The sequence below is a fragment of the Hydra viridissima genome, unplaced genomic scaffold (genome assembly GCF_058129835.1).
Source record: "Hydra viridissima isolate aposymbiotic clone 2 unplaced genomic scaffold, HvirCarnegie_v1 scaffold_14, whole genome shotgun sequence".
Lineage (NCBI taxonomy): Eukaryota > Metazoa > Cnidaria > Hydrozoa > Anthoathecata > Hydridae > Hydra > Hydra viridissima.
Window position 1 is genome coordinate 2529112 of NW_028324313.1, and position 25932 is coordinate 2555043.

Sequence of the window (25932 nt, forward strand, 5' to 3'; positions counted from 1 at the left end):
TTTTTTTTACCTACAACATTTTCAAAATAAAAAATATTTGAGATGATTGTTTTTTTTCCACAAATTTCACAAATCTCAAATGTAACACATCTTAACTTGATAGTTTATACAAATTAAAAATAATAATTTTGCCAATAATCTGCAGATAGTGATCAGATTAAATTATGTTTTAAGATTCTTCATTAGACAACTTACAAGTTGACGCATTGCAATAGAAACAAAAGATTGCTCAAGCCGATCAACCACATTCACCTAAAAGTTAAAGAAATATTAAAACTGAAAAGTTTTTCAATGCTAATATTTCATTTTTGTAATATTTGTCATGCATGATTTGCTAAGTAAATTTCACCAGTAATGAATAAACAACAAAATAAAAACCGATGGCTTTAAGAAAAAAAACTTGAAGTAAAACACCTACAATAGGTTTACTTGTACACATAATTTCAAAAACCTTCTTACAATTGTCGCATATCATACCCACATCTAAGTGAATATACATATTTATGATACCAACTGACTTCAAAGGTTGCAAAATTTAAAATGAGATACTGATTACTAAGCATTAAAAAAAAATAAAAAACAAAGATCTAACTCACAGTCTAATAAAATATCAATTGCAATTGATCTTGATATACTGTTGGCACATTGCAAGTGACACCATGCTAAGAAACTTTTTTGTAAAGCACACAACAAGGACACTAAGTTAGATGGAGAGTCATAGTCCCCACTGCTTTCCATCGCAGAAATACACTGCAAGAAAAAAAAGCTATTTCAGAAAGACTTTCTAAGGTACCTAGCAATATTCATGACATTTAAATCAAAGAAGCAAAATTGAAACTACATGCACAACTAACTACCCAAAATTAACCAACTACCTACCCAACTACCTACCCAACTACCTACCTGCTACCTACAAGACTAACTACCCAAAACTAACTACCCAAAATTTCAACAAGCCAGCATCTGAAAACTGATTGCATATCATTTTAAAATGCAATCATTCATAAAACTGTTCAAAAAAATTCACTGCCAGGTTTAATCCTCAGGGCTGATTTGTGTTTTTAATTTTAGATATCACCACATGGTGCTGCAGTAATTTGCTGACTAATTTCAGCAAATTGCTGCTGCACCCTGTGGTGATATCTAAAATTAAAAACTAATTTCAAACTTTTTATTCAGCATTAAATTTATGATTTGAGTATATCATAAACAAAGAGCAAACCATAAAAATGATAAAAATTTTAAAAAGTGTCACATAATTAGCAACTCAACTAACTAGTAATTCTTTGGAAATTAAGAAAATAATCTTTTCACATCTTAACAAAAGAATAAGTAGTCTAAGATTGACTAGAGTTATTAAAAGTCAGCTATTTCCATAGCCACAAATTTCTTTAAAAACTATTAACAATCACTAAATCACAAGAAGTATATAAATATTAAATATTAGAGCACAGATTACAAGAAGTATATAAATATTAAATATTAGAGTACAGATTACAAGAAGTATATAAATATTAAATATTAGAGCACAGATTACAAGAAGTATATAAATATTAAATATTAGAGCACAGATTACAAGAAGTATATAAATATTAAATATTAGAGCACAGATTACAAGAAGTATATAAATATTAAATATTAGAGCACAGATTACAAGAAGTATATAAATATTAAATATTAGAGCACAGATTAATGCAGAAAGTTAAATAAAAAGCTTAATTTGAAATTGTTATGATTATGGTTCCTTAAGTAAAAAAAAAAGAAGAAACAAAAACAATTTCATTAGTCAAGAAATAAGTTTTTTTCACTTCCCCAAAGGTTTTAAGTGTTTGGAATGTTAATTACTAACATTTTTTAAAGCTAATAACATCACAGTAAGCTGTTAAACCTGATGATCATTTCACCCAAGAGTGAATTGCATCAATATTCCATAGGAACATTTCTTAAACATTTTTTAAATTTGTTTAAAAAAAGATATAAAAAAAAAAGTTAAAAAAAAAATTGAAAACCCAATAAATTTAAAAAATCAAGTCATGAAAAAACTTAAAATAGATAAAGGAGACATTTATATAAATAAAATTATTAGAATACCTCTCTACAAGCAACTGAAATAAGTGTCTTCATTACTTGGATCACAGATTCAGGTTGAAAGCTCTCCTTAGGTTCATAGAAGCAAAAAATGCATTAAAAAACAAAAAAAGGAAGATAAAATAATAAAAATTTAGAGAAATAAAAATTATAAAAAGATAAAAAGAAGGAAATAAAATAAAAGATAAAATGATAATTAGGAAGAATATAATGAGAACTTCAACAGAAAAAAGACTATTTTACAAATAAATTATTTAGCCTATATACTTTTGGCAAATGATCTGGCAACCCAAGAAGCCCACTAGCATCTTTATTACTAAAAAATCTACATAATGACTCAAAAGTACATGCAAGTGAAATTGCCTTCCCATCTTCCAAAACTTTATCAACCAGTGATAGTAAATGCACACGTCTTGTTTGTGCATCAGGAAAAAATACTTCAGCACCTTTAAAAAAAAGCTAGGAATTTCAGAGATTATAAATATTTTGTATTACTTAAAAAGACGTTTTCAGACCACAAAGACATGGTTTCTTTGAAGTCATAATGGTTTAATAAGCATTTATAAAAAGTTTAATCTAATGCTTAACTGGACTTTTATCAATATGTAATTATGCAATAATTATATAATGGACATTAATATTAATATAAAACTAATATAGTTATAATCACTAAACTGAGTGTAAAATATCAACTAAGTATATGTAACATTATTACGTAATATGAACATTTTCTCATGTTAAAAATACAAAGCTTTTAATTGGTTAGTGGAAGATATCAAATATCTACCAATCCACAATGTTTTTTAAACGTAATTACTAAACAATCTTATAAAAAAATATCTTATAAAAAACTTAAGTTCTCACCATCTAGAATAACTGCTTTTGCAAATGATGCTAAATTCGGAGACCCATTGTCAACAATATCACATAGGGAGTGGAAAACATCAGCTTCATATTCATTAGGCTGTATAAAAAAAATTTTTTTTTAAAATTTAAAATTATCAGGATAGTGTTCTCCAACTCTCCATTAAATGGTGTTAGCTATAGAGTTGAAAATTTTGGCTGAAAATAACAATATTTATGACTTGCTCAATGCTTTAAAAGTTCTAATATTTGTGTCAAAACCTGTGATCACAAGTAAAAGAACCTGTAGAACATAACTACAACAAATGTAAACAATCATTTTCTGAAACTTTGTTTAAAGTCAAATCAAAATAATCAAAATTAATAATCAATAGTCTTCTGAGAACTATTGTTTAAGGACCATTAACTGTTATTTTCTTGATTCTCTGGTTGAGATTCTCACTCACTGAGATCAACCTGCAAGAATTCTAGGAATATGCCATGAATTATGAAAAAAAAACTAGTAAAAAAATTGTGAAGTTCTGGTTCTATGGTTTTATGGTTCAACTGTCCTACAAAGATAAGTTCTGTAATGTGTGATTGCTTATACCATTGAGGCTACTGTGCAATCTTGGAGTTTAGTAACAGCTAACAATTTTATCACATTCTGCCCATATCCTGCCCAGAAACCAGAATTGGAAGCCAAACAACTTTACCATGTTCTGAACCAAAAAGGTCATCCATTATCTTACTATTTTAATCTAAAGCTAGTGGAACAGCCAGATCAAATATTTTCTTTGATTTCCAAGCTGAAAAGCTTGTGATACTTCATGCAGGCTTGTTTTATAGCACTAGCACTAATAATGACTTCTTCTTTATCTTGGTTTAGTAGTCCTATAGATGCTATTGCAAAAAATATCTGCAGCTTTTCTGTCAGAAATGTTTGTTCTTTAAAGAGCAGCAGCAAATTGTAGAGTCACAATACCCACAGTGACTCTTGCTGTCTGTGTCTTCAGGATAGACCAGCTTCAAGTTCAGCATCTAAACGGCAGTAACAAATTCTCATCATTAGAAATAGCATTTACAAGTGATTTCATTTGATGAATGCTTTACAGCTTCTTTTTTCTGTTTTATTGCTTGTACTTCCTTCAGTGCAAGTGCTTTGTCTACAATACCCATTCTACTCCCGCAATTATTCTCAAATAAAGCAAAAAAAACAATCCTCTTCAATCTTTAAAGCTGAGATGGCACCTTGATAGCCAATATCAAAAAAACCATTTGTCGTTCAAAGAATTTCTCTTAAATAGAAAGATTTGTTGCTGAATTCTGGTTGATACTCTTCTTGAGATGCTGCCTTTTAATATGATGCAAAAAGAAAAAAGTTGACTAAAATAATAAATTTTAGCAATGTTTACAAGCAAGATGATGGCTTTTGTAGGTCACATGACATAACAACTAAACACATGCATATTCACAAATTAGTTGTAAAATATGTATTTGGTTAAACCATTGATTAAAAAATTTGTTAAACCATGTATTTTGAACTCTAAAACATTTTGAGCAAGTTCTGAATATTAATTTAGTTAGAGAATATTTTGGTTACAGAATTTTTATAGGATGCATCATCAAATAATTGGGTTGGTAGAAAATATATATATATATATATATATATATATATATATATATATATATATATATATATATATATATATATATATATATATATATATATATATATATATATATATATATATATATATATATTATATATATATATATATATAAAATATATATATATATAAAATATATATATATATATAAAATATATATATATATAAAATATATATATATATTTTATATATATATATATATATATATATATATATATATTATTATTATTATTATTATTATTATTATTATTATTATTATTATTATTATTATTATTATTATTATTATTATTATTATTATTATTATTATTATTATTATTATTATTATTATTATTATTATTATTATTATTATTATTATTATTATTATTATTATTATTATTATTATTATTATTATTATTATTATCATTATTATTATCATTATTACTGGTTTGTTCATTAAACTGTTAATAAGCAGAAAAAAGCAAACCTCTTTTTCAAATTTCTCAAGATTTATTTTTTTTGACTTTAGAATTGCTTTGTTTTCTCTCAGTCTCTGTGCACTAGGCTTTAAACAAGGCAGAACAATGTGAAATAATAGTAAGAGTAACTCTTGTGCCACTACTAATTCTTCAGGGTATGATGAACTAAAGTTAAAAAAATTCCATATAAGCAAAACTATTAAATAAAAATATATAGCGTATAAGAAGAAACTTTACAAATTTTCAAAATTTAAAAAAAGGAAAAACACATTTCAAAAATAAAAATTTTGATTTGCTGGAACAATTAAAAATTTTCTTTCAACTTTTAGTTTTAGTAAAAATCAATCACAGATTTTGACTACACTGGAGTTAGAAAGATTTTATTGTATGTTTAAGAAGACCTTTGTAGAATGTGAATACCTACATAATAATTTTAACAATAGTTACAGAGAAAAATGAGGCCCTTGGCCTTGAGAAAAACTCATACAGCATTGAGAGTGCTGGACCTTTAGCTTTCTCCCTCAAAGTTTAAGCCGACAGCTTTAAGGGCAATAAATTTCATGCACTTGGAGTTAAAAATATTGATTTGAAAAATTTGATGGTATTGCATATATGTAGACACTTTAAAGATAGAAACTGTAATCTTATCAATACCAAAATAAAACTTCAATAAACAAATTTATCCCAATATAAATTCCATGGTCTTATAAATTAATATGACTTTAAATATGAAAATATACAATTCTAAATTATTTATAATTATTTTAAGAAAATATTAGTTTACTCGTCATGGCCTCCTAGTTAAAAACTACAATTACAAAATAAAAAAGGATTCACCAGTTGAGTTTGATAAGGTTAAAAAACGATAAAAAAAAAAGAATAACCAATAAAAAAGAAGCTAGAATAAATACCTTTGTTTTACGAGTTTATACAAGTTCCAAATCTGATCCATGGCTACATCATTTACATCAATTATGCAGTCCTACCAATAACAAAAAAAATTGAAAAAAACTGCATAAGTAATCCATTTCTTTAGCCCAATTCCTTTTGAGAAACTGTACCTTTACTTCAGTAGAGTCCTTTATTTTTTGTTTTACATAAACCTAAAATAAAAAAAGAGATAATAATAATTACAACCAAATAAAAACTCTATTAAAAATTTAACTTTTGTCAATTCTAAAGAAATAGTTTTAAAATTTTTAATAAGAAATTAATATAATTTTAAGAGTTTAAAATTTTAATTTTATTTTTCTAAATATTTGAGTAAAAAAAAAACATTTAACTTTTAAGAAAAAGACCATGGCCTTCTTCTTTAAAGTTACTTTCTCCTTTTTTTTATTTTTTTATTTTTTTTTATTTTTTTAAATACCTTATACTTTATTTTTCTAAAAATTTGAATAAAAAAAAACATTTAACATTCGAGAAAAAGACCATGGCCTTTTTCTTGAAAGTTAAATGTTTTTTGGTCATTTTTGGCCATGGTCTTTCTACCAATTAACTAAAACCATTTAAAATCAAAATTAAAAATCTGAATGACCAAAAAAACAGACATACTGCATCTTTAGACATGATGTGTAAGAAACTTAACACTTGCAAAAACACTACCACACCAGGCACTGCAGCATCATCTTCTTCTGGCAAGGAAACCAACTGATTATTCTGGATTACATAAATAAATATACATTGTCGTAATTAATTTTTATAACTATAGACAAAGAAGCCTGGAAAGTAAGCTCTTAGAAGAAAAATATATATAAAAAAAAACCATGCCAGCTTTGTGAGCTGCTGAAAAGAGTTTTCACTTTGCTCATATCCATACAGACAAATGCTAACAATTCCAAGACATTCAGCAGTATCTTGACGTGGACCCAGAAACTTTATTGTAACACACTAAAAAAAGAAATTTAAAAAAATTTGTTTTCAACGTAATCACAATAACACAACAGTAGCATTTAAAATAAAAAATAAGGGTTTGTAAATGATGAAGAAATTTAAAAAATTATTTCATGTGTCACATTACCTCTGATTTTACATTGCATATTACAAATCGATGACTTGATGTTTTCAGTCAGAGAACAACTTTAAGTTTGACATGAAATATCTGCATTTTTTACTTCATTGTTACCAACTATAAATGCTTCCATATATTACCACCTTTTATTGCTACCTAATATTACCCTATTACTACCAGAAGTAGTTAAATTATTACTACCAGAAATTTACTTAAATTCTTAAAAATTTACTTAAATTCTTAAAAATTTACTTAAATTCTTAAAAATTTACTTAAATTCTTAAAAATTTACTTAAATTCTTAAAAATTTACTTAAATTCTTAAAAATTTACTTAAATTCTTAAAAATTTACTTAAATTCTTAAAAATTTACTTAAATTCTTAAAAATTTACTTAAATTCTTAAAAATTTACTTAAATTCTTAAAAATTTACTTAAATTCTTAAAAATTTACTTAAATTCTTAAAAATTTACTTAAATTCTTAAAAATTTACTTAAATTCTTAAAAATTTACTTAAATTCTTAAAAATTTACTTAAATTCTTAAAAATTTATTTAAATTCTTAAAAATTTATTTAAATCCTTAAAAATTTACTTAAATTCTTAAAAAAGATCCAGTGATTATTTAAGGATTATATGCTTCTCTTTTTTTTCAAAAACTTTTTTAAAAAAATTTTTAAATTGTATTATACATTGGTTTTTTTTTTTTAAAAAAAAAAACCAATTGTTTTAAAGGTAATAAAAACCACACCAAACAAACATCAGGCTTCAAACTTCTCTTAATTTTAACTATTTATTTTTGTAATAAACTAAAAACTGTTCATTTGACTGAAACCATCAAGAGTAAATGATAAAATATAGATTGGGAAGAAATGTTTATAAAATTACTTACGCTTCCTGTTTTAATTTTGTCAACTGGTACATCCCAATCAGTCCTGTAAAATGAGGATCATTTTATAACATAACATGACAACCTATTTGTAAAGGACATTGAAAAGAGCTACAGTAGGTTTATCAAAAGAGGAATATAGGAGTTTATGTGCACATGACTTAAAATAAGATTGTGGCCTTAACAAGAACTAAACATGGTTAGCCACTTATTTACATCTTAAGTGTATGGGTCACCAGTCTCAATATCCCTAAATCTGTAGAACTTAAGAAACAATAATAAGAGACAAAAATACTGAACACATCATATGTAGAATGATTGCTTAGTAAAACATTCTTAAAAAATTATAGCTTATACTTTTATAATGAAATATTACTTTTAATAATGATTAAAAGTGAAAATGATGAACCAGAATCAAAACAGCTTAAAGTAAATAAGCAACTGAATTATGTTAAAAATTTAAAAACTTAATATTTCATACTAAATGGTGTAATTATTAAAACTCACCAGTCTTTGTCTATGTTAAAAAAACCAACTGGATCATAGGGAGATACTTCTTCATCATTAAGTCCTCTAAAAAATGGATTGATAATTTAAGCAAGGAAAAAAAAGAAATTTTAAATTGTAAATAATTGTAATAATTGTTAACTAATTACTAGATTTTTAAACAATCCATGAATAGCCTCAGAAGGAAGAGCAATTTCTGTAAAATTCTTTAAGTAAAATGAATTAATTTCTTTAATTTAAGTTAAATGAGTTATTTTCTTTAATTTAAGGTGTTTCAAAAAATTTGCTACAAGCAAAATTAGAAACTTCAGAAAACAAATGTTTTAAACCAAAATCAAAGAATCCATGTAAAAATGATTTTCATAACGCACATATGCTTTGAGCAATTGATTTTTATAATGCACATATGCTTTGAGTAACATTTCTAATAATTGGATTAAAATGAGTACAAAAATATAGGCTCATTAAAGCTTCTAAGATCTTGCACTGTAATAAGCATAAGGGATCTTTTTGTACAAGCAACAAAGCTCAATAGTCAATGGTAATAGGATTACTTTTTAAAAGTATGTAGTGCATTTTTTTTGGAATGTCATATTGTGTAGGTTTTAGAATCTTGTGTGTTTATTTGGGTACTCCCTAATCATGAAGCAAATTAAAAAAGCTACCTAAAATGACATTTGCGTTAATTATTTACTATTAGTGTGATTTTCATGTCAACGCCCTAGAACATTTCCAACCTGGCAAAAATGTTTGGTTTTAACTAAACCAAATCAGAACTAAAGATTGATCACAACCTTTAATTCTAATTCAGCTTCAATTGAGGAGTTACTTTGCTCTCCTTGTTTTCTTTACTTTGCTTTAAAAATCTTTAAAATTTAAAAGGCTGTTATAGACGGAGAGTTCCTTGTTGTTATGATTTAGCTTATGATTGTTTCTCCAAGTAATTCATACCAATTTCCACAAGAGAAAAAAATGGGGGGATAAGTTTAGAAGAACCCCTGAAGCTTTAATACAATGTAAGGTTGTAAATGCTTCACTTAGCCAAGATTTAACAACTTAAATTTAAGTTTTTAAAGTTAGTTTCAGATGCTGAATGCAAACAGCATTGTATCATAGCTAATCACTAGAAGACTTTTTTTTCTTTTAGAAGCACTTTTTAAAGATTTAATATTAATTCATTTCATGATTAAAGTTTAAAGGTTTAACATTGACATCGAAAACATAATACATTTAAGTGCTTTTTGATGCATAACTAAAGTTAAATGTTACAACAACCAATCAAAAGAAAGTAGAAGCAAGAATAAGATTTGATGATAAAGGCTCTTATCTTAAGAGAATTAAAAAAAGTCTAAGTATTTAAAAGAAACTTAAATACATTTTTCAATTATAAAACTGCAAAAAACCTTTAAAATTTATTTTAAAAAAACTTATTTTCATACTTTTCAACAAGTCATGTTTTAAAATACTTGATCTAAAAGATTATACTAAACATTAAGTACATGAAATGAGATGAGTTTATTGTTAAATGTGCTTTTATTATCATGAAAAAAAAGTTATAATCAGTGCAAAATAATCAGTGCAAAAGAAGATTTTAAAGAATTTGTACCTTTCCTTATATTTCTTGTACTCTTCTTCAGTACAACTGTCGTACTTCTCTAATGACTGGAAAAAAGTCTCTCCATTTTCATCTTTTCTAAAATAAAAATAAAAAATCGTAACCAAAATTTAATTGAAAACCAGCAACAAAGATAAAATCAATAATAATTAAATATAACTTCTGAAAGGTGTTGTCTCCAAGTATTTGTGGGAAATAACATTTCTTACATATTATCTGCATCAAACACAAATATGAGTCCAGCTTTTGGGCACCAGGCTCCTTTAGAAAACTAAAAAGGAAATAAAGATTTTTTTGAGTTCTTAAATATGTTAAAAAAAAAAGAAAAATACTTTGAACTCAATACAAGAAACCAAAAAATTATTTAAATTTAAAAAGAATTTCAAATCCAAAAGAGAAAAGAAAACTATCAATCAGCTTCAAAAATAAAGTTTAAAACCAGAAATTTATAAACAGGAGCAACTGGAAATATTTTTTGGACTTATGAGACAAAAAGCAAGAAAAAATATGTAACTATAACTATTATATGCAGATTGCAGAATTTAAATATTTTCAAAATATTTTCCCATCATTTTTGTTAATCACTTAATAAACTGACAAAAGATTATTTTCTTGAATAATAGTCATAGTAACATAAATGTCAATGATAAATAGCAGTACAAATTAATCAGATCTGTTACATTAATCAAATGATTGCTGTTTAAATTTCATGTTAACTTTTTTCATAAGAAAAAAGGCAAATAAAGAGAAAAAGGAGAAAAGGAGAAATATTCTTTAAAGTAGAATACTCAGTTAAAAAAATAACCAAAAGTAAGGTAAAAAAAAAGTAATAAATACAAATAAAAACATTGAAGCAACAAACAAAAAAGAAAAAATGGTCAGAATCTTTAGTGTTGTGCTACTACTTCTAATTTCACAATCAAAATCTAAAAACCAAACTCAAAAAGGTCAAGATGGAGTAGGGCTACCAAAAAGAAATAACACATCAAACTGTGCAGAGACACACAATTGTGAAACTTGTTTAATCAAATCAGATTGCTATTGGTGTGAAGAAATAAAAACATGCCAAGCATTTACACATCTTTTTCAAGGTGAATGTGCATACAATATAAAATATCACTGGACTTGCCACATACCTGATGTAATATTATTGGCAGTTTTACTGTTTGCTTTACTAATGGGATTAGTGGCAACAGTTTTATATCTTTACTGGTGCATATATAGAAAGTATGAGAACAAAAAAAAGAAACGCAAAGAAGAACTATTAAATGAAACAATCTTTTGACTAAAATGGTGGTATCTCAGTATAAATATTTTGAAAATATTTAAATTAGCATTTCTATAACGTTTCTATAAGTGTAAATTATCTTGGAGGGGATTAAATTTAATGAGTTATTAAAGATGAAAAGGTTCTGTAGTTTTATTATTAGCTAGGGTTATAATTCAAAACAGTTATGTTGATTGAATTTTCAATGTTCGATTGCATGTTTACTTACTGCTTACTATTGTTATATTCAAACTATTGTTTATTTATACTAATAATTATTGCTTATTTGTACTAATAATTTTATCAAATGATTTAATTTCTTATGCAACTTTAAGTTCAATGAAATCTCATAAAAAATTATAAAAAGTATTCCACCAGCTTTAAATTTTATTTTAAAGAAAAAAAGTATTTTTACTTCATAATCTCAATAACTTAATTAGTGTTAGGTCTTCACCTTTAAAAAAACTCGAGTCAGCTGAATTAAATTTCCTGATTTCAAACCAAAGGTAATGTTACACTTTGTCTTTCCATTGGATGTGAAGTATGCTAAAAAAAAAACACTTCTACTATGCATATATTATTTGTAATTATTATATATGCACACACACTATTTTTTATCACTAAACTTATAATTTTAAATATTCTAAATTTTAAAAGTGCTGAGATTTGTTAAAACACATAAAAAATTTCAATTAACAAAGGTTACAACCATAAATTATACTTACTATCACCAGACTTAGTGTTTTCTTGCAGAACAACAGAAGGACCTTTATCTTTAGCACCACCATCACAGCATAAAACAGTAACAGGAAGCTTCTGACCTTAATAATTGAACTAACTTTATTTTCATATTGAACTAAATTTATATTTACTTTATATTTATTTTGTATTTTATATTTGTATTTATTTTGCATATACTTTATTTGCTATCTTTTACATATATTTTATATTTACTTTTAATTCATACTTCTTTTATATTTATTTTAGGTTTGTTGTAAATTTGTTTTATATTAATTTTACATTTATTTTTCTGTAGTGTATTGCAGCATTTTGTGGCAATGAAACTTACCAAGTACCAAGTTTTAACTTAAAAAATTAAATTGACAGTAGATCTGATAAAATTTCATTAAAGTTAAAATAAGTCTTTTTAGCACTTCATTAGTAAAAGTGCCAAAGTATTCAAAACATGGGTGCTGATGCAATAAAACACGGGTATTGATAGATTAATATATAACATCTGAAGTTTATATAAAACTTAAAAAATTTGAGTTTTTCAACAGTTTTCTTAGAGAATTTACCTAACAGTGAAAAAACTGTTCATAATTTTTATGAGGTAAAAAAAAAAAAAAATTGTAAGTTTTAGCGCTTTTTTTCAGCATCATTTGTTGAAAATTTTATTAGGTTTTAAAATTTACTTTTATTTTTACTCTAAAACTGTAAGTAAAATTTTTTGAACCTTAAGAAAAATAAAGTTATTCTTTAAAAGTAAGTCTCATTTTTTACAAGTAAAATTCTTTTATTCATTTTTTAAAATTATCTATTTTATACAAACCAGTAGTTCATACAAAATAAATATATCATTAAAAAATTGGCAAAAAAATTTTTTAACTAGCAGTGTGTTAACAACAACTGATTTGTTTTTAACAACATTTATAATTCTAATTAAGACATGTAGTTATTAAGCCTGACACTTAAGCTACGCACATCACACAAACAACTTAATATTACCATGTTTAATTATAGCATGCTCTTCTGCTTCTGACAAACTTCGAAGTAAGGGTACAGCAGGATATTCTAATGAAATTTTTTCTAAATTTATAAAGAAACAAACATCAGTTAAAATATTTTTAAAGAATTTATTGTCTATTTAGTTTTATATTTATAATTATCTTTTTACTAACCAAAAACAAGTCTAAGCACTTCCAAAATACTTCCCAGACTTCCACGAGCAACAGAGAACTGAAGTAAAATAAGCAGTTCTTCAGGTTCAACAGAGTCATGAGAACTAAAAAATAGAAAAGAATTCTGTTCAAAAAAATAAGTCCAACTAAATCATTACAATGATTAATTCAAAACATGTGATCTTTTAGTTAGGGACATTAAAACAATATAATTAAGAGCTAAGAAGAACTTAAATAAGAAATGATTTTATTTCTTGCTTATTTAAATCCTTCAACTAAAGCTTAACCTTTATAAGAAATCAATTGGCTATAAAAAATTAACAAACCAAATAATAGTATGCAAAAACTTCTCCATTTGTTCCATAACATTGTTTGATAAGAAGCCAGGTCTTTCAATTGATGATATGGATAAGGACAATGGATCCATGTGATATAATGAAGATCTATGCAAGACAAAAAAACATGAAAAGAAATAAAGTAACAAACTTCCCTACTTTATTTATGATAATACATATGCATAATACCTTGTTTACATTTTATTAGGAAAGGTATATTACCTTGTATGCATAATTATAGCCTCACGTAATTGAGGTGCAATAGGAAGTGCAGCTTGAGCTGTTGAGGCTAAAACTGATAAATACCACATTGCTGTTGCATCCATCACACTAACTCCTTTTGATTTGATTACCCTTTAAGAATAGAACTTTATAACTGATCATAAATTCAATACAAATAAAAAATAGTCATTACTTATAGAAGGATTTAAAATGCTCAAATAATTAAAATCTTTTTTTCTTTACTTTTGATGGCCACTATTATTAGGCAAAGCAGCACTATAAGTCTCATAGTTTATTTTATGCTTTTTCTTATTTTCTATCATTTTTTTAGTAGACAAATTGCAAGAACATCATCAAATAACACTAGCTAAAGCCTCATCTGCCAGATAAACATATTTTAAAATGAGTAGATATGACAAAAATACACATAAATGATTGTTGAGTTTTCAAAAATAAACCTGTTTACACATTTAGAAAAGGGCAATTTAAAAAATAACTTTTTACCATTGTAAATATAATTTACTACTTAAATATACTATCATATATATATATATATATATATATATATATATATATATATATATATATATATATATATATATATATATATATATATATATATATATATATAATTGAAAGCTACACAAAACAAAGTGTTAAACTCAGTTGATATCCAGGGAAAGTAACTGCAGGTTTATGAAAATATATTTTAACATAAAATGTTAACACAAAATAAAGCTAGTACCTATAGCCAACAGCCTTAATTTGCCTCACTCTAGTGTCACATCCATCACTATGGCAACGCTTGATTGATATTTGAATAACTAAATGATAGTATTTCCAGATTATACAGGTTTCAGTTACAGGTTTTAGTTAAAATACAGGTTTTAGTTAAATTTCAAAGATTTTTTTCAAAATTTCCTAAAGAATTGGAGACACACTGTTTAGTTAAACTACTAAAAGCAAAAATAAGTCTGCAGGAAACCCTTTGGGGGCATTTAAGAAGAGGCATTGAGGGTTCAAAAAATGTTTTTAGAAATCATCTGCATAATTGTCTTCAGCAAATTAAATTTTAATATTCTCCTTTGCATTTTAGTGCTAAAAAACATCGCAAAAATAGTTTTTCAAAGAACAGTTTCTATATTCTTTGATGATAAACTCATAGTACAAAACTTTTTTTATCATTGATTGACCTGACAAAATGATCAAATTTCTGTAAATTTCACCATTCAAACACATTTTTCTATTTGTTTTACAATTCTAATCACTTTGAATTCAAGACAATTTTCTGTTTCAATTAAAAAGCACAAAATGATTTGTTTCTCACATGTATTACAACCTGTGAATGACTAAATTTTCACTGACAACTATTTTCTTCAGTCCTGAAGAGTTGTTTACGATTGCAGTCAACAACACAGTTTGGAAACTGTTTACTTTAAGTGAGATGCCTTCTGTTTATATCTTTCTCAGTAATGTCAGAAGTTTAAATGCAAAGCCTCAGTTACTTACTGACTGTAGACTCTCAGAGAAGTTTTCTTTTTTCTGTTGAATTGTTAGACATGGTAAAACACAGCATGTGCTTTTTGACTGGCAAAGATGTTGAGAGAAAGGTATGTGTTCTTGAAATCAACAACTTTGTTGCTGTATGTTCATCAAAGGTAATTGCAAAAAAACTTGGCAAAACCAATCAGAATTTTCTGAAAGTTTCAACACGACACAAAGCTTGGAAAGCACCAGAAGTAGATCCACATTTTATAGAAGTTTGTAATAATCATTTCCTACAAAGTGACAACCATGATATGGCTGATCTTGAATGTGAAGCCTTTTGGGACATTGTCAAACTCTTTTGCTTTCGACAACTGACCTCCAGAAGCAATGAAGTTGTGGTGTTATCTAAAAGTGTAGTAAAAAACAATTCCTTGCACAATACCAAAAAATATGTTACCCTAAACACAGTCATATGGTGTCCCTGCATAGTCATTCTTGTAGTTGTCAACAATAAAGTTAAAAAATATTTACATTTTTCAAAGATTATTACTTTTGTTTTTTACAAATTTAAACTTTATAAACCAGAAAATCCACGGTGCGCAGCTGTTGAGCTCAAACACTTTGCCTTTCAAACTAAAGAGGTTAATACTTTTGAATGGAATAAGTTGAAGGTTTTTTTAAAATGATTGGGAATAAGTATGAGGTAAGTATGAGGGATAGGGGGCCATAATAGAGTGTTAGGAGTCATAATAGGGGATAGGAAAATTTTGTAGTGGACTGCTAATGCCAATACACTGCCCTTAAGGCCTTCTCGAAACTCTTCTTTTCCCCTAAAACTTGTTCCCAATAGTTTAAGAAAAATGTCAAAGTCATTTTCACTTCAACTTTTCTATCGCTTCTTTCAAAAATTTTAGTTATGTCTTACTGTTGCTAGAGGAACTTACCATGAAACCTTTAAAAGCCATGTACAAAATAGTCTTGTTTGCTTCATTTTATTGCCTTTTTAAGCAAATTTTTTAATGTAATGTAAAAATATGCACCAATTTGTTATTTGCTGATGCTTTATTTTTGATTATCTTTAATCAATGGGACAAGATTATTTTGCATGAAACTGTGAAATTTGATTTTTCTTGATAAAATAGGAAAAAAAAACCAATTTTTTTTTTAGACATCTTTGAAAAAAATGAAATTTGAATTAATAGTTACACACCAAAAAAAGTATCAGCTACATTTAAAAATTTTCCACAGACAATTAAATATGATTTTAAAAAATATATTTTTTGAATCCTCCATGCCTCTAATTATGTGTCCCAAATGGGTTTCCAGCGGACGTTTTTTTATATAGCAGTCTAACTGAACAGGGTGTGGAGAGCAAAAAAGAATCAAATTTAAGTGGGAAATAAGCCACCAACCTTGATAAGGAACTTTGAGATTTTCTAGTAGCGTGAAATCTCCAGTAATATGACTAAAAAAGAGTTTTGTAGAAATTTTAAGATATGACTAAAAATTCTTTTGTAGAAATTTTAACTTTTTAACAAATAAAAAAAAAATAATGTAAAAAATAGTTTAACGAAGCTCAGCACTGCTAAATAATTGTACATTTCTAATTTCCCTGCATTTGCAAAATAAGTCTGTATAATAAAAAGCATCAAAATTCATTAAACTAATAATCCAATACTGAACCTTCCGGATGTAAAAAAAAACACTATATATTTAAGAAAATAAAACTTTAATAAACATCATTTGAATTTTTTAAGGCTACTCTAAAAACCATTTAAACATTTGATAATTAATTATCTAAGGAGTGCATTTCATCATGGTAACACCTCTTCTTAAAATCTATTTCTGCTACAAAACACCAAGATAAACAAGACTGTTTTAAAATATGGGTAAGGTATTTGTAAACAAAACAGCAGGTGGTTTATAAAAGTGATCACAGCAATTGCATTTGATAGAGTTTTAATCTCTAAAATCTATACAGATAACAAATACTGAAGGAAATAAACTGTTAGATTGTGAAGTTGATAAGTTAAGTTGTTATTTTCATTTAGCAAATAATTTCTCTTAACTATTACAATTGTTAAAATAATCATGTAGTAATTTATGCAACGGTATGTGCAATAAATAGAAATGTCTATAAACCTAAAAAGGAAAAGAAAATGACCAAAAACAAGAAATGATAAAAAAAATAATACTTGGGGATCTGCACATCATTGAGTTCACGCAAGTTGGACTCAGAACTTCCACCATATACTACAACATGATGTGGCATGTAACTTTGATCAGATGAGCCAACATACATTGATAAGTGCTTTATAACAACATTAGGAGGAATTCTTAACCTGAACATTTTATAAAATATGGTAAAAACAGAAGATTAGAGGAAATTTGAGCACTTAAATCATTTCGTTATCAGCCTTCATTGCAGAAGAATAACAAACAAAACTTTTATTAAGAAGGTTTGAAAATAATTTAGAGTTAAAAAAAGAGAAAAAAATAGTTAAAGAATGATTACAAAAAAATTCACCTTATCCAATGAGAGCGAGCCGGTCCATCTGACTGCCAATAAGTTAAATTATCATTATCAGTTAATCTAAAAAATGAGGTTTGAGTTAGGAAAACAGTAGTTTTAATTTTGTTAAAAAATTTTAAAATAATTTAAAATTTAGAAAAATTAAAACATACTTAAATGCACTATTTTTATTGGTAGAAACTTCGACACTTGTAAAGCATCGACCAATAGGTTTTAAAATTTCATCAGCTTGTAATGTTGGTTCTTGCCTTTTGCTATCTGCTTCTTCTTTTAATCCTTTTAAGTGTGCAGTCAAAACTTTCATACGCATATCTGTCTTTGTAATAAAGCATTTTAATGCTGGAAGGGGTAAAGATTGACTTGATGCACGATTGTGAGAAAGGTACTATAACCAATAAATATGACTAAAATAGTATCAACACCTACAGCTTTTGTGAAAATAAATTATTCAAAATACAAAACCTCAATAAAAAGATTTTTAATAATCAAAAAATGTTTGCTGTGTATATAATGGCAATTCTTACCTTATAGAGCCTTTGGCTGTGATTGAGTTGCTCTGTTTTACTATCTGTGAATGCATCAATGAAGCCTTATATAAAAAGATTTACTAATAAAAATGGGGGAAAACGGACATTGTTAACTAATATATATATAAGAATTTTAACATCAAGTTTTTTAAAACATCTAGAGAATACTGTATATAAAGAACACAGAATATTTATTCAAAATGTTTCACACAAAAGATATGAACTTTATTTCTGGATGAGAAAGAGTCCATTTAACAATTAAGGCACGACATTGTAAATAACTTCTAAGAATTCTTTAAGCAATATTTATCATAGGAACGCACATAATGGCTGACATTATCTTCTTCCTTTTTTTGGAATGTTGTACTGCTAATCATTTACAGCTTGGAATATATTACATTAAAATATATGGAATATATATATATATATATATATATATATATATATATATATATATATATATATATATATATATATATATAATATATATATTCTTTACATGAGAGTGCTTATTTTCAAACAGATTACAACTAAGTGAAAAGAATTAAACAAAAAAAAGCCTAAAAAATACCTGGAGCCAAGTAACAGTTTTGTAGCAGCTTGTTCACAGTTTTCAAGTCATCTTTTACAGACAAAAATCCAGAAAAAGATCTGTTGGACAAGTCCAGCATCTAAGACATAGAAAAAAAATCTCAAGTTTTGAATTCACAAAAATAAACAGAAAGTTAGACCTAAATATAGTTTTTATGTATAGAAGAACTAGTTTAGTTCCAATTAACAAAATAAATATACAAAGATAATTTTAAAAATTAAAACTACTCTTTGTATTTTTACAACCATTTTAATGTTTTTGATTTCTCTATTATTTTGCTTTATTATCCTTTCACATCTTATAAGTTGTATTAAAAATAAAACTTCACAATATCTTTCAGTTTCATTTATTTCATTTCAAAAATACATTCACTGACTAAAAATATTCAAATGATGTAATAACAAAAATATGGCACAATTTCCATATTTATTTTCAAATAATAAACAATGTGAAAATAGAAAACCAACTCAAAGAAAAAATCATTTTTAGAATTCAGACCTCATGTAAGTAGTCAAGGTCAACAACTCCATTTTCTTCAACATCAAATTGTTGAAAAATCTAAAATAAAATCGTTGTGGGAAATTAAAATTTGTTGTGCTGATTTTGAAGTAAATGTTTTCCCTAATCTCTTACTAATGCATGCCACATATAATAGTCATTTTTAAGAATATCAAACAGTATAGATAACCTCAGTTGCAACTTCTTTAGTTGCCCCTTTGTTCATGAAGGAATCTACAAATTGCATTAATGTTACTGTTTCCTAAAAAAAACAAGTTGTACATTTATGACAAATTGAGTTTCATGAAACAGTTGACACTAAAAAAATTTCTATAAATAACATTGTCTTAATCCTTGGATCATAACTACAAACAAAAACCCAGAAATAAAATTTAAATGCTTTTTGTTTTTTTAAGAAATTTTTTTACCACTTTGAAATGCAAGTCTAAAAATCTCTATTTATTTAATAAATACCCTTAAGAAATTGACTTCTTCATAAACTGAATAAGTTTCAACAATAACAGGCAGAAATTTCATATTCTTTTCAACTTTGCAATTATGCAAAACTTTCTTTTAAGCATAAATTTCACAATCACACATATAATTAAATTTTTTTTCAGAAACTTTAACATTTTTAAGCCAATCAAAGCTAAAATTCAAACTCACCATTCCTCGTGATCGTCTTTCTTCTAACCATCTTATCAGAGATGAATAGTGCTTCTGAAGTGTATTGACACAGGTATCTTCTCTGTAAAACAATACAACTGGGTTTAGTTAAAGCAACTTTTAGTAAAAAATTTTAAGTAAAAAAATGAACTTGAAATTCACAAAACTAAAAGAATATTTTAAAACAAAGTGATTTGTGATCCTTTCAGAGCATTTATTGTAATTCTAATGCTTCTATGTAATTGAAATAATTCTAGGCTTCAGCTCTTATTAAATAATATTCTCTTCTTAAGTTTTCCAACAAATTTAATTTGCACATTTTTATAACTTTATAAATTTTTGCAATTGATATCATTATTTTTAAGATTAGAAATAGTAAAATTGCTATTTTTTTTTTTTTTTTGGTTTAAGCATATTTGTGTGATGCATTTCTTTTTTATTTAAGCATATTTTTATTACAGTAGCCAACCATAAGGAAACAGCTGTTTTAATCAGATATAACCTTTCTTTACATTTGTCACCTAATTTTCTGAGGTTATGCAATAACATAGCATGAAATCCATTTGAAAACTCTTGACATCCATCTTTCAATCCATAAAGTACAGTGGGGAATTACTGAGCAAAAAATACCACATTCAATGCTTATTATGTTCATCTGTTGAGATTTTTCGATGTATTAATATTCTTTGTGCTGCTGATTAAATATTCACAGATGCACTTTACTTGATAAGGAGTTTTTAAAATCACTGCTGATTGTTAAGTTATTCAAGATGCAATATTAATTGATGTAGAAAAAAAATATTTTTAAAAAAAAACTTAGGTGGCTTACTAGTGTCAGTATATATAGTCTTAGTCTAAAAACTGAAAGCTAAGTGTTAACCTATATTATGACATAATATAGCTATTTTGCTTTTGTGCTTGTTCAGTGCAAATTTGATGTGCCATGTAATCTGTTTCTTTACAATGAGTTGTACTCTTGTACAAAAAAAAAGTGTTGGACCATTTATGGTTTTTTTTAAAAGACAGGCCACGTAATATGCCTTTTACATAAAATATGATTTCTAGGAAATCACATATCATGGAAAATTTGTCAGAAACTCTTTTGAATCAACATACATGGAAAAACTACCTAGTCTGAGAGTGAAAAATTATTGGTCCAAGTATATATAACTTACAAAAAAATATTTTTGTAGCAAACAATAGCACAGAAAGTAACTGTACAAGAAAAGCTATGTGTATTACTTTATAAAATAAATAAAGTTTTTATCTATTTTCTTAAAATATATTCAATACTTATTTGCTCCTTCTTTGCTTTAATTTACTTCTACCAGATGTTTTGGCATTGTTTTCACTTGACATTTGATTTGATTGTTGTCAAAATTAGACCATGAATCAACAACAACAATTTTAAAATCTTCTCTTTTTGGTAAGTGATCTATCACCTATTTTTTATTTAATGTTTATAAATGCTCCATTAGATTTTAATCAGAGATTTGTGCCAGCAATTCTAAAACATCCCAGAATTTTCATTAAAAAAGCTAGAATTTTTTAGCAGCATGTTTTGGATCATTAACTAACTTTAGGTTTTTTAAGATGAAAAATTTTTAACTTTAGTCCAATTCATCAGTAAACAAATTATTACTCAAGGTTTCATTTAAAAATCCTATTTTACCAAAAACATACCATGTCATGCATCACCAAATCTTTACATTGTCAATACCATGTTTAAATGTTCCTCTCATGCAACTCAAATGAAAAGCTTTTCCCCTATTTCACTAAACTCTTTGTGTTTCCATTTAAAAACTTTTAAGTTAAAATTTAAATTAAAGACATTCTTCCAAAAAGATTACACCATTAAACAATACTTTTTTTCAAAAATAAGTTGTTAATTAATATGATATTTTGATCAAAATAGTTTCTTAAGACATTTATATATTCACTAAACCCATTTTATTAACTATTTCTGGTTGATATAGGTGAAGTTATAGTTCTGTGAGATTTTTCAGATTAATTGCAATATTTTTTTCATTTTTAAATTGATTTTTACAACTCTTAATACTACTCTATCATCTCTTAAAGTTCTATTTGGCTTTTGTGCTTGTTCAGTGCAAATTTGATGTGCCATGTAATCTGTTTCTTTATAATGGGTTGTACTCTTGTAAAAAAAAAAAGTGTTTTTTTTTTTCCCAAAAAATAAGATTTGTTGCAAAAAATAAAACATAAATAATAAAATGGATATTTGATAAGTTGGAAATATCAAAAACATTCATTTTCATTACAAACTATCAACAAAACAACTTTGTACAATTTATTGCTTGAACAAAAATTAACATCTGTCCAAAAACAATAGCAAAAATATCATAACAAACAAAAATTTTATATTTTAAGGGACTGCTAAAATAAACTTTAAAAATATCTAGCTGTAGTTATTTAAAAATACAATATGCATATATATATATATATATATATATATATATATATATATATATATATATATATATATATATATATATATATATATATGCATATATATAATATATATATGAAAAAATATACTTTATTTTTTCTGAAACTGTTTATATATATAATATGTATATGTATGAATATACTTATACATGTTTATACATATATAAATATATACATTTATATATATATATATATATTTACATGCATATATATATATGCATACTTATATATAAACATACATATGCATATATATCTATGTGCATATATATACATATTTATAAATATATACATATATGTAAATATATTCATATATACATGCATATATAAATATATATAGTTGTGTATATATATATATATATATATTTATATGTATATATATTTTTGCATATATATTTGTATATATACATATATCCATGTATACATACATATATACCTATATACATATACATACATATTTATATTATACATATTTATGCATATATATGCATACTTATGTATATACATATACATGAATATACTTATATGAATTATATATATATATATATATATATATATATATATATATATATATATATATATATATATATATATGCATATATATATATATATATATATATATATGTTTATATATATATACATATATATATTTATATATATATGCATATAATATAAATATGTTCATGTTTATATATACGCATATATAACTATATTCATATTTACATGAATAAATTTATATGTACAGCTTTTAAGTTAATAAAATAAATATGTAAAAAAAATATACTTTATTTTGTCTGAAACTGCTTGCAGTTGTTTAAGATCAAATAGAATGTTCAAATCCAGAACTCCATCATCTTCAACTTAAAAAAAAAAAAAAAAAAATAGATAAAGGAAACATATTTTATAAATACCTCTCTAGAAGTACAGCACACTTTGTGTCAATGCGTAAATTAATTCTGCTTGATAGAAATTTAAGTACAATAATAAGTACCATTGATAAAATATTATATTACTTTATTTCCAGATTGATTACTGAAATAAGTATAATTAAAGATTTTCCTCATACTGCAGTGTCCACTAAAATGGTACTGTTTACATGTAACAATTTTAAAGTAGAGGCTGTTTTATTGTTAACTCTGCTTGAGATTACATGTCAGTAAATTTTAGTACAAAAATATAAGGTATAATTTTCCAATAAAAGATAAATGGGAAATTTTGATGGAAATTGCTAGTGCATTGCATACAACACTTTAAAATTGATGAAGTAGGATTTTAAGAAGTGGTCTGAAAAAATTTGAAAAAAAAAACTCTTATTAAATTACAGCCAGGATACCATTATAGGATTTACTTTAATTCCAGTTCTTGTGGAATAAAAAGTTTTTAAAATCTAATCTTGGGGATTTAGCACTATATATTCTTAGGTCAATACACTTTGTTAAGTAAATTATTTGCTAAATATTTCTAATTTAACTCTCAACTTAGTGTTAACTAATGTTCTTTTGTTGTACAAGTAAAAATGATTGTATCATTTTAGCATTTCTTATCTTTTCATTAGGCTTATTCAGCAGGTTTTCATAACAATATTAGGCTTATTCAGCAGGTTTTCATAACAACAAACTTTAAATAAATGCATAGATTTTCAGCAAACTTTAAATTTAGACAATGATTTAATATTTAATAAATGAAATCTTGTTACCAAATAATAGTGCAGAATATTTATCAATTATTAGAAATAGAAAATGTATTACTACTCATTAGAAATCTGTACAACATAATTAAATTTACCAAACTCTTTTTCTAACTTTTCATTGCTTGGCTAAAAAAAAAAGAAACCAATAGCATTATTAACAATAAATACAATTCTTATACCCAAACTATTGATATTTATATTCATGCCAATAATACGTTTTGTAGTTACTTTATATAGTACAGAAAATTACAATTTTTAAAGCTAGGACATGCTGAATCTTACAAAGCCATTGTCAAGTATTTAAACAGTTAATAATATTATACTAAAAATATAACAAGATATATTTACTTTGACTTTTTTAGATAATAAAGCTAAAGAATTGTTAATTTGAAAGTTACAAAATCTTGTTACCTCGGTAATAGGTTCATCCTCAATTTCATTGTTTGACTGAGAACCACTGTTCCCCATAATACATCGAGCTTTTTAGTGTAATTTTACATATAAATATTTAGCATGAACAGCTCTAATTTTAAAATCAAACTTCCAATCATTTACAAGCCAGAAAATTTTAAATTTCGTTTAAATAATTGTCAACTTTGGAGCCACAGAAATGAAATTGTAAGAGTTTTTCTACAACAAATCACAGTGAAGCCCAAAATTCTATGAGAAATAAAAAGGTCACATTATTATATCAAATAGGAAATTAAAACTGGAGTACTGTATTGTATGATAAAAAAATAATAATAATAATCCTATACGGTGTAAAATAACTTTTAGTGTCTAAACCATATTTTAATGGCGTGAAATTAGAATGGATTAACTAAAGGATTGAGCTTATACTGTTTATGTTGTTATACTGTTTTACATCCTCGAGCTTTTTGTATCTTTATAAGTTTTGTTCTTTAACGCCTTTTTTTTAAAATTGATATCAATAGCTAAAGACGATTTAGCTAATGATTCTAACATATTTACCATATAAACTTTGGCCGGAAGCAAAATTATTATCTTTTTCATTTATAACTTTACATGCCTGTCAATTATGACTTTTTTTTTGGTGCCCTATTTGGCAAGAGGGCATTAATATGCCGAGCAGAGCGGAAGCTATTCTACGGACGTGAGGTTACAGGGAAAAGAGGGCGCGAGTAGGCGAAGAAACAGAACTTTATGTTGCCAAAGAACTTATATAAATACTTTAGATGTTTCAGATAGAGCATCTAAAAATAGTTAAATGTAATGTTGATATGTTATGATACATTATGTTACACAATTTTTGACACCTCTCCTCCTCATAACAAGTTGTGATGTATTTGCCAATCCCCTTTTATAGCACGTTTCAAATTTTCAAACTCTTTTCCCATTTAAGTTGTATTTTATTATTTAAAAAACATTAAGATCACTTCTGTTTTAAATATATACATATTAATCTGTGTCTTTATTCGGCATCAAAGAAGTGCGTAAGTTTCAACCCAGCGAACGAATAACAAGGAAAAGTTGTTTCCAAAATCTTGATTGCCAGTGAATTAAGCATTAAAAAAATCTAACTCATCTCTCTTAATTAAATTAATGTATTCCCCATCTTCTTTAGTCAAAATGATTTCCATAAAATTAAACTGTCGTCATGCTGCTAAACGACCTGACATTAGTGCGAAACTCATCCAACAATTTCTGCAGCAAC

At 25.7% G+C, this 25932-nt stretch overlaps 1 protein-coding gene across 2 annotated transcripts in view; it reads right to left on the minus strand.

Moving 5' to 3' along the window:
- The window catches only part of LOC149878801 (zinc finger ZZ-type and EF-hand domain-containing protein 1-like), a 64433-nt gene extending 39092 nt beyond the window's left edge, over positions 1-25341 (minus strand). The window contains exons 1-35 of one of the 2 annotated variants that reach the window (XM_090072180.1): positions 25230-25341; positions 24669-24917; positions 24353-24383; positions 23352-23427; positions 20105-20186; positions 19629-19700; positions 19439-19498; positions 18920-19019; positions 18346-18410; positions 17974-18206; positions 17816-17881; positions 17484-17630; positions 16701-16753; positions 14546-14624; positions 13801-13932; positions 13570-13686; positions 13244-13347; positions 13071-13151; positions 12068-12163; positions 11797-11888; positions 10285-10346; positions 10067-10153; positions 8461-8526; positions 7957-7999; positions 6827-6946; positions 6611-6715; positions 6118-6159; positions 5968-6038; positions 5065-5221; positions 2953-3052; positions 2356-2534; positions 2092-2157; positions 597-750; positions 419-483; positions 196-252 (exon numbers count right to left, since the gene is read on the minus strand). In XM_090072180.1, coding sequence (XP_089928306.1) covers positions 196-252; positions 419-483; positions 597-750; positions 2092-2157; positions 2356-2534; positions 2953-3052; positions 5065-5221; positions 5968-6038; positions 6118-6159; positions 6611-6715; positions 6827-6946; positions 7957-7999; positions 8461-8526; positions 10067-10153; positions 10285-10346; positions 11797-11888; positions 12068-12163; positions 13071-13151; positions 13244-13347; positions 13570-13686; positions 13801-13932; positions 14546-14624; positions 16701-16753; positions 17484-17630; positions 17816-17881; positions 17974-18206; positions 18346-18410; positions 18920-19019; positions 19439-19498; positions 19629-19700; positions 20105-20186; positions 23352-23427; positions 24353-24383; positions 24669-24725 — 3117 coding nt within the window. In that variant the 5' untranslated portion in view covers positions 24726-24917; positions 25230-25341. Of the gene's footprint in view, positions 1-195; positions 253-418; positions 484-596; positions 751-2091; positions 2158-2355; positions 2535-2952; positions 3053-5064; positions 5222-5967; positions 6039-6117; positions 6160-6610; positions 6716-6826; positions 6947-7956; positions 8000-8460; positions 8527-10066; positions 10154-10284; positions 10347-11796; positions 11889-12067; positions 12164-13070; positions 13152-13243; positions 13348-13569; positions 13687-13800; positions 13933-14545; positions 14625-16700; positions 16754-17483; positions 17631-17815; positions 17882-17973; positions 18207-18345; positions 18411-18919; positions 19020-19438; positions 19499-19628; positions 19701-20104; positions 20187-23351; positions 23428-24352; positions 24384-24668; positions 24918-25097 lie in introns of both variants that reach the window. The other variant, XM_090072181.1, reaches the window with a different exon arrangement.
- Between the last annotated feature and the right edge of the window lie 591 nt (positions 25342-25932).